Source organism: Carlito syrichta, unplaced genomic scaffold (genome assembly GCF_000164805.1).
Source record: "Carlito syrichta isolate Samal-C Ts95f unplaced genomic scaffold, Tarsius_syrichta-2.0.1 Scaffold304555, whole genome shotgun sequence".
NCBI lineage: Eukaryota > Metazoa > Chordata > Mammalia > Primates > Tarsiidae > Carlito > Carlito syrichta.
The window spans coordinates 277,130-287,192 of NW_007248651.1; the positions used below are offsets into that span (position 1 = coordinate 277,130).

The window sequence follows — 10,063 nt, forward strand, 5'->3', positions numbered from 1 at the left end:
AGTCTGGGCGACAGAGTGAGACTCCAACTCAAATAAATAAATAAATAAATAAAAATAAAAGAAGAAATAATTCCAGGAACGGAGGGTGGGAGCTATCTGAACAAATATACATAGTAGCAGAATATTAACAATTTTATAAGTAGCCAGGCACAGTGGCTCGGGCCTGTCATCCCAGCACTTTGGGAGGCTGAGGCGAGAGAATTGCCTGAGCCCAGGGGTTGGAGAGCAGCCTGGGCAACTTAGTGAGATCTCATCTCTACAATATATCAAAATATTAGCTGGCTGTGGTGGCGCGCACCTGCAGTCCTGGCTACTTGGAAGGCTGAGGCGGAAGGATCGCCAGAGCCTAGCAGGTCGACACTGGGGTGGCCATGAGCGTGCCACTGCACTCCAGCCTGGGCGATAGAGTGAGACTCTGACTCAAAAAAAAAAAAAAAATTAAAATTAAAAGTAATAGAGCCGGGCTCGGTGGCTCAGCCTGTAATCCCAGCACTTTGGGAGGCCGAGGTGAGTGAATTGCCTGAGCCCACAGGTTCGAGACCCGCCTGGGCAGGCGAGACCTCATCTCTACAATAAATCAAAAAATCAGCCGGGCATGGTAGCGCGTGCCTGTAATTCCGGCTGCTCGGAAGGCTGAGGCGGAAGGATCGCCGGAGCCCAGCAGGTCGAGGCTGCGGCGGCCAGGAGCGGCCACTGCACTCCAGTCTGGGCGACCGAGTGAGGTTCCAACTCAAAAAAAAAAAAAAAAAAGTACTAGAAAATAAGAAAAAATTCCCAAACAGAGAATTTTTAAGTAAATTATAATATATACAGGTGCTGAAGTTTATGCAAGCATTGAATGATGTTTGTATATAAAATGAAAAATAAAACGAACAAAAAAGAGAACATACACTGCATATTTATGTTAATAGATTTGGATAACTCTATAGAAAGATAAAGCAATATTGAACTAAAATGTCCCAAACTGCAAAAACCTAAATGTTCTTAGGTGAGTGAGTGATTACACCAATTGTGACACATCTATACCGTGGAATACCACTCAGCAATAAAAAGGAACAGGCTATCAATATGCACAACATACTGAATGAATGGGTGACATCCTGCTAAGTGAAAAAACCAGTCTCAAGAGGTTACATACTAGGCCAGGTATAGGGCTAATGCCTATAAGCCCAGTCCTTTGGGAGGCCGAGACTGGAGGATTGCTTGAGCCCAGGAGTTTGAGACCAGCCTGGACACCATAGTGAGACCTCATCTCTACCTCCAAAATCAAAAACTTAGCTGGGCTTGGTGGTGCCCACCCCACGGTCGCAGCTACTCAGGAGACTGAAGTGGGAAGATTGTCTGAGCCCCGGAGGTCGAGGCTGTAGTGAGGCATGAGGGTATCACTGCACTCCGGCCTGGGCAGCAGAGGGAGACCCGGACTCAAAAAAAACATAAAATAGAGTAAATGAATAAATAAGCATAGCAAAAGCTTACATGCTGCATGATTCGTTGATGTAACGTTTTCGAAAGGACAAAATTATAGAGACAGAGAACAGATTAGTTTTGCCAGAGGTGAGGGACAGGGAGGGGAGGGGACAGTTATGACTTGAGGAGGAGTGACGGGGAGAACCTTGTGGTGATGAAGCACTTGTGTCTTGACTGCAGCTCTGGGGACACAGATCTACATATGTGATAAAATTACATAGAATTATACACACACACACACGCACACACACACACACACACACACACACGTGAGTGTATAGGGAACAATCTGAGTAAGATCTGTGGAGAGTACAATGTCAGCTTCCAGGTTTTTTGTTTGTTTGTTCGTTTTGTTTTTTGAGTGGGAATCTCGCTCTGTCGCCCAGACTGGAGTGCAGTGGCCGCTCCTGGCCACCACAGCCTCGACCTGCTGGGCTCCGGCGATCCTTCCGTCTCAGCCTTCCAAAGAGCTGGAACTCCAGGTGCACGCTACCATGCCTGGCTAATTTTTATTTTATTGTAGAGACGAGGTCTTGCCAAGTTGCCCGGGTGGGTCTTGAACCCGCGGGTTCAGGCAATCCCCTCGCCTCGGCCTCCCAAAGTGCTGGGATTACAGGCTGAGCCACCGAGCCCGGCCTAAATATGTCTCAAAATGCAAAACCATGGCTGTATATTTAAATATATAGCTAAAGTATCTTTGGATTCCACTTAGCCTAAAACCTTTGCCCCATCCTCACCCCTGTTAGTGACCTCCGTCCTCTGATGGACAGGGTGACTCACTCAGTATCCAGCCTACAGACCGAGGCTTAGCGTCTCGTCTTCACCTCGGGACTGCTACGGATCACTCAGGTCATCCCAAAGGAGGTTCATAAGCCTTGGAACCTGAAGAGGCCCTGGAATCGGGCACAGAGCTACTCACCCTCAAAGACGGGGCAGATCTTCCTCCAGGCTGTAATGCCTCCCTGGCTAGTGTACTGGCCCAGTGCTGTCTCCAGAAGGAAGACGGGAATGCCACAGGTAAAGAGGAAGATGAGGTAGGGAATGAAGAAGGCACCTGTGGGTAGAAAACATGCTGCCCGTGACCTGGCCTCCTCTCTTCGCGGTCCACAATCCTCTCCTCCCATTCCCACTGCACACGGCCAGTCAGAATCCTGGGGCGGGGTTTTATTTGCTTGGCTGGGCATGATGGCTCACACCTGTAATCCCAGCACTTTGGGAGGCTGAGGTGAACAATTCAACTGTGGTACATCCATACCGTGGAGTGCTACTCAGCAATATAAAGGAATAAACTATAAATACACATGACATCCTGGATGGATGGTGGCATCCTGCTGGGTGGAGAAGCCCGTCTCAAAAGGTTGCATACTAGGCCAGGTACAGGGTAGGGGGAGGAGGGGACTTTCTGGCATGACGGCAGGGATCAAGAGTCACCAAGTCACCCAGAACCTATAGCTCCATGCCTTTGTTCACCGGGAAGTTTCCGTCTGTACTCACCAGGGTTTGCGTAACGCTGAACATCCATTACTGCCCCAATAACACAAAACTTGTAGCAATAACAAGGAGTTTATGAAATGCTGGATGTCCAGGAGAACTGGGCCAACCCACGGTCTATGATTATTTTCAAAGAAACAATCGCTCGTGATGTCAAGGAGGGACTTTCAGTGGGCTGACGGCAGATTTCCGTTAAGTAACTGCTGTGGTTTGAATGTGTCCCTCCAAGGTCGGTCCTGTGTCGGAAACTGAATTCTTGACGCAAGCAACAGTGTTTGGAGGTGGAGCTTAATAAAAGGTGATTCGGTTATGAGGCCCCTGCCCTCAGGGATGGGCTAACGTTACAGCGAGAGTGGGTTGGTTATAAAAGTGAGTTTGACTTTCTTTCTCTCTTGCACGTGAGCTCTCTTGGCCTTCCGCCTTCTGCCATGGATGACACCGCAAGGAGGGCCCTAGCCAGATGCTGACCCTTGACTCTGGACTTCTTAGATTCCAGAGCTGAAAGAAATAACACACTGCTCTTTACAAATCAGGTGTTCTTTCCAGCAACGCTAAATGAACTAAGATAGTAATCTTTCTGCTTCTGTTTTCATAAGCGTTGGCTGAGACAAGACTACTGATGCCAGAAACGCTGTCATTTTCTCTACCACGGACCTCCATCTGCTGGCAAAGTGGACAGGGGGGTTCACAGGATAGTGTATCAGAGAAGAGAGAATTTCGTGGCAGAGGAAATCTGGATGTCTGCAGAGGAAGCCCTCCTTAAGCTTTCGGCTGAGTATTAGTCAGGACATATGTGTGAGGAAAGTACCTGAGATGAGAGAAAGAACTACTTGAAAGTATTGTAAGTAACGGTGCTCACACAGTTCTTACTCCCACCAGCCAGCCTAACAATCTCAAGAATCACCAGGCATGGGTAGCGTATTCAGAAGGGCATTTCCTCAGTGGTAGGGCGTAATTAACCCTACACTGAGCATAACTTTGGTCCTACCTGACAAATGAACCTAACAAATCTTAAAAGCAAGATGCAAAAGGAATAAGTGACTTCACTGGTCCCAGAACAGATCTCAAGAATACTTATAGAAATACAAAATTATTCGGCAACCATATAAGGCAAAAATATCACCAGGTGTGTCATCCAATAAAAAATTACCAAGAAAGCAAAGAGGTAGAAAAATGTTACTCATAATAAGTAAATAAAGCAGTCCATTGAACCTGACCTATAACTTACCCAGATGTTACAATTAGTAGATAAGGACAATTAAAAATTATAATTGTATTACCTGTGTTCCAAAGTTAGGTAGAGACATGAAAGATATTGGGGAAAAAAATGCAAATCAAGCTTCTAGACATAAAAACTACAACTGTGAGATTAAAAAAAAACAACAAACACTAGAGGGGATTAATGTCAGTGGGCAAAATAGAAGATTAGTAAACTTGAACCATAGTAGAAACTATCCAAAATAAAACTCAGAAAGAAAAGAGAATTAAAAAAAAAAAAACAGGTATCATAAGTGTTGGGGCAACTTCATACAGCCTAATGTACTTATAATTGGGGTCGTGAAGGAAATAAAAGGGCCAGAAAAAGTTTGAAGAAATAATGGCTGAACATTTTACAAATTTTATGCAAACTATAGACTGATGGAACCAAGAAACTCAACAAACACCAAGACAAAAACATGAAAAAAATTAGCCCAAGGCACATCATAATCACATTAATTAAACCAGTTTAAGGAGAAATCTTAAAAGTAACCAGAGAAAAAAGACACATATGTACCAAAGAGCAAAGAGAAGGATAACACCAAATTTCTCATTGGAAACCATGCAAAGGAGAAGACAGGAGAACATATTTGTTAAAGGAATGAAGGGAGGGGAAAGCTGTTAACCAGGAATTCTATACCCAGCAAAAATACTGCTCGAAAGTGAAATAAACACTTTTTTTTTTTTTTTTTAGAGACAAGGTCTCACCAAGTTGCCTGGGCTGGTCTTGAACCCGCAGGCTCAAGCAATCCACTCATCTTGGCCTCCCGAAGTGCTGGGATTACAGGCTGAGCCACCAAGCCCAGCCGAAATAAACACTTTTTAAGACGTGCAAAACACAAAGGGATCCATCACCAGCAGAACTGTACTATAAGGAAACTGAAGAAAGTCCTTCAAGTAGAGTGAAATGATATCTCCAGATAGAAATATGGGTCTATCCAAAGGAATGAAAAACTTTGGAAATAGTAATGACATAGGTAAACAATATATGATTTTTTCCTTACTATGAAAATCTCTTTAAAAGATAACTGACTGGCTAAACAAAAATAATAACAATGTGATGTGGAGTATATAACATTTGAGAAACTAAAATATATAACAAGAGCACAAAGGTCAGGATGAGAGAAATGGAATTGTACTATTGTAAGGTTCTTATATATAATGTGGTACATTATCATTTGAAGATAAACTATGATAAGTTAAATATGTACACTAAAATGTCTAAAATGATGACTAAAATAACACAACAAAGTTATGGCTAATAAGCGAACAATAAAACAAAGCTATCAATGGAATAATAAAAAATATCCAATTAATTCAAAAGAAGCAAAAGGAGAGAGAACAGGGAACAAAGAACTGATGAAATAAGTAGAAAATAAATGGTTAGATGACAGATTTAAACCTAACCATATGGATAACTGTATTAAATGTAAATGGTCTAAACATCCCAATTAAAAGGCAGAGATTGTTGGCTTGGCTTAAAAAAATATTACTAGCAAGAATCAATTACACACTGCCTAAAAGAAATTCAATTCAAATAAAAAAGACATGAAGAGCTTAAAAGTAAAAGAATGCAAAAAGATATACCAAGCTAATACTAATCAAGAGAAATCTGGAGTGTTTATCTTACTAGCACACAAGATAGATTTCAGAGCAAGGAATATTCCAAGGGTAAAGACAATCTTTCATAATGATTAAGGGGTCAATTCCTCAAGAGAACATAATATTCTAAATGCATATTCACCTAATAATAGAGAAACAAATTCCTAATTAAAGTTAAAGATTTTAATATCTGTCCCAATAATTTATAGAACAAGTTGACAAAAATTCAATAAGCATATAAAAGATTTGAAAACCATACCAACCAACTCGACATATTTGACATTTATAGGACAGTCTGTCCAATGACATACATTATTTTCAAGTGTACATGGAATATTTACCAAGGTAGACCACACACAGAACAAATCTAATAAGATTAAAAGGATTCAAGTCATACAAAGTATGTTCTCTGACTAAATTAGAAATCAATAAGAGAAAGACATTTAGAAAATTTCCACATGTTTGGAAATGAGGTAACACACTTCTGAATAACCATAGGTCAAAGAAGTAATCAAAAGAGAAATTAGAAAGTATCTTGAATGGACTGAAATGAAACACAACATCAACATTTGTTGAATACTGTTAAAGCAATACTTAGAGGGGGAGATTCACTACACTAGATGGCTGTTATTATAAAAAAAAGAAAAGTTTTAAACCAATTATCTTAGCTTTTACCTTAAGAAACGAGAAAAATAAGAAAAATAATTAAATCTAAAGTAAGTCAAAGGAAATCATAAAAATCGGAGTGGAAATCAATGACTTGGGAAACAGAAAAGAATAGAGAAAATCAATGAAACCAAAAGCTGGTTTATTGAGACAATTGGTAAAATCGATAAACTTCCAGAAGACACAAATTACCAGTATGAAAATGAGAGCGGTATCATCAAAACAGATTCTGTAGACATTAAAAGGATAATAAGAAAATATATGGAAAATTTTATGCCAACAATGCAACACTTTATGTGCAATGGACAAATTCTTCAAAAAACACAAACCATCAAAGCTCACTTAAAAAGAAATAATCAGCTGGGGACAGTGGCGCATGCCTGTTAGTCCCAGCTACTTAAGATCACTTGAGCACAGGAGTTTGAGTCCTGCTTGGGCAACATAGCAAGACCCTGTCTCTAAAAAACAAACAAAAAAATAACCTGAATAGCCCTATAATTATTTTTTAAATTGAGCTTTTGGTTTAAAACATTCCCACAAAGAAAACTCCAGGCCCAAATGACTTCACTGGTGAATTCTCCAAACATTAAGGAAGAAATACTACTAATTATATGCAGATTCTTCCAGAAAATTGAAAAAAAAAAAAAAAAGGAATGCTTACCAACTGATTCTATAAAGCCAGCATTACCCTGATAACAAGAGCAGACAAATAAATACATTACAAGAAAAGAAAATTAAAGATCAATATCTTTCATGAACATAAATGCAAAAATTCTAAACAACAGTTTAGCAAATAAAACCCCAAAAGATAATGTACTATGTAATGAGGTTTATCACAAGACTACAAGATGAGTTTAACATTAAAAAAAAAAAAAAAATCAGCCAGGCGCACTGGCTCACGCCTAGCATTTTGGGAGGCAGAAGTGAGAGGATTGCCTGACCCGGTTTGACACCAGCCTGGGTGGCTTGGTGAGACCTTGTCTCCACAATAAATCAAAAAATTAGCTGGGTGTGGTGGCATGTGTCTGTAGTTCCAGCTACTTGGAAGGCTGAGGGGGAAGGATCGCCTGAGCCCAGGAGGTCGAGGCTGCGGTGGCCGGGACCGTGCCATGGCACTCCAGCCTGGGCAATGGAGTGAGACTCTGACTCAAACAAGACAAAACAAAACAAAACAAAAATCAATGTAATTCATCATGTTAACAAATTAAGAAAGAAAAGCCTATGACCATTTCCTAGATGCAGAAAAAGTATTTGACTGACTCCAACAGTCATTCCTAATAAAAACTCTCATGAAATGATGAATAGAAAAGAACTTCCTTAATTTGATTAAGGGCATCTACAAAAAAAGACCCTATCGCTAACATCATACTCAATGCTGAAACACTGCCAAGATCAAGAACAAGACAAAAGTGTCCGTTCTTACCACTTCTATTCAACATCGTACTAGATATTCTAGCAAAGGCAACAAGACAAGAAAGGAATCTCATCTTTTGACAAGTTATTTGAATTTAAAAAGAGAAAACAAAACAGCTTTATGCTCAGAAGACATGATATTCTGTGCAGAAAATTCTTTGGAATGTACCAAAAAACTACTAGAACCAATAAGTGAGTTTAACAAGTTTGCAGGCTATAAGATTGACATACACAAATCAATTGTATGTCTACATGCTAGAATCAAACCATCATAAATTAAAGTTTATGAAAGAATACCATTCACAGTTGCATGAAAAAATGAGCTTTTTAGAAATAAGTATGACAAAAGTTGTGAAAAAAGGTCTACACACACAACTATAAAACATCGAGAGAAATTAAAGAAGACCTCGTTAAATGGAAAAACATACCATGTGTACAGGGCAGAAGATTCAATATGTTAAGATTTCTTCTCAAATTGATCTATAAATTTACTACAATTCCAGCAAAAATCGCAGTAGGTTGTTTTGTTTTGTTTTGTTTTGTTTGTAGAAATTCACAAACTGATTTCAACATTCATCTGAAAATGCTCAGAACACAAAATAGCCAAAGACAACTTTGAAAAAGAACTAAGTTTTCGGCTTAATTCTGTTTGATATTTACACGATTATAAAGCCACGCTAATTAAGACACTGTGGTATTGGTGTCCAAATAAACAAATAGATCAGTGGAACAGGACAGAGTTCACCAATAGACACATGCATATATGAACAACTGATTTTCGACAAGCGTATAAAGATAATTCGTTGGAAAAAAGATAGTCTTTTCAACAAATGGTGGATCTCTATATAATCCCCTAAAATGAACTTCAGCCCACACTTTCACTGTATATGAAGATGAACCCAGAACGAATCATAAACCTACATGTAAAACCCGAAAGTATAAAACTTCTAAAAGAAAATATGAGGAATCGAGTTATGCAAAGATTTCTTTCATATGACACCAAAAGTGTGGTTTATAAAAAAAAAAAAAAATCTGATAAAACTGGACCTCACCAAAATTGAAGCTGCCTGTTTTTCTTTTTCTTTTTTAAAATTTTTTGTGTCGGAGTCTCACTCTGTCACCCAGGCCGGAGTGCAGTGGCACACTTACGGCCGCTGCAGCCTCGACCTGCTGGGCTCAGGCAATCCTTCCGCCTGTAGTTTCAGCTACTTGCAGTCTTCCAAGTAGCTGAAACTACAGGCGTGCACCACCACATCCAGTTAATTTTTTGATTTACTGTAGAGACGAGATCTTGCCAAGTTGCCCAGGCTGGTCTCGAACCCTGAACTCAGGCAATCCTCTCACCTCCACCTCCCAAAGTGAAGAGGATTATAGGTATGAGCCACCGAGCCTGGCAACTGCTGCTTTTCAAAAGACACTGCTAAGAAAAGGAAAAATACAAGACACGGAACCAAAAAAATGTATTTGAAACATGGATTTCTGATAAATAACTTTTTTATTTTTGACTCAGAGTGTCACTGTGTCGTCCAGGCTGGAGGGCAGTGGCACAATCACAGTTCACTGCAGCCTTGACCTGCTAGGCTCAGGCAATCCTTTGCCTCAGCCTCCTCCAGAAACTGGGACTACAGGTGTGCAACCACCACACTCGGCTAATTTTTTTTTTTTTTACTGACATAGTCACACTATGTTGCCCAGGCTGGTCTCGATCTCCTGGGCTCAAGCAATCCTCCCACCTCAGCCTCCCAAAGTCCTGGGATTACAGATGTGAGCCACTACACCTGACCCATTTCTGACAACAAACTTATGTCTTAGAATATATGAAGAAACCTCAATAAAAAGGAATGGACCGCTTCATTCAAAAACTATGAATGGGGAGGGACATGTCACATTATAATGGGACCCTGGTCCCAAACCAGGGGAAAGGAGGGCCAGTTGGAGGCCCAAACTTCACCTGCATGCAGCTTGTTATGGTTAATCCTTACTGGTACCCCACATCTCTATAATAAAACAAAAAATTTAAAAAGCCATGAATGAAGCCGAGCTCCGTGGCTCAGCTTGTAATCCCGCGCCTTGAGAGGCTGAGATGAGTGGATTGCCTGAGCCTGAGGGTTTGAGACCCGCCTGGGCAACTTGGTGAGATCTCATCTCTACAATAAATCAAAAAATC

General features: G+C 40.5%; 1 protein-coding gene across 1 annotated transcript in view; it reads right to left on the bottom strand.

Annotated features, from left to right (window-relative positions):
- The window catches only part of SLC6A13 (solute carrier family 6 member 13), a 56,611-nt gene that overhangs the window by 32,998 nt on the left and 13,550 nt on the right, over positions 1-10,063 (bottom strand). Inside the window, exon 3 of the mRNA XM_008060192.2 lies at positions 2,387-2,521. Coding sequence (XP_008058383.1) covers positions 2,387-2,521 — 135 coding nt within the window. The remainder of the gene's footprint in view (positions 1-2,386; positions 2,522-10,063) is intronic.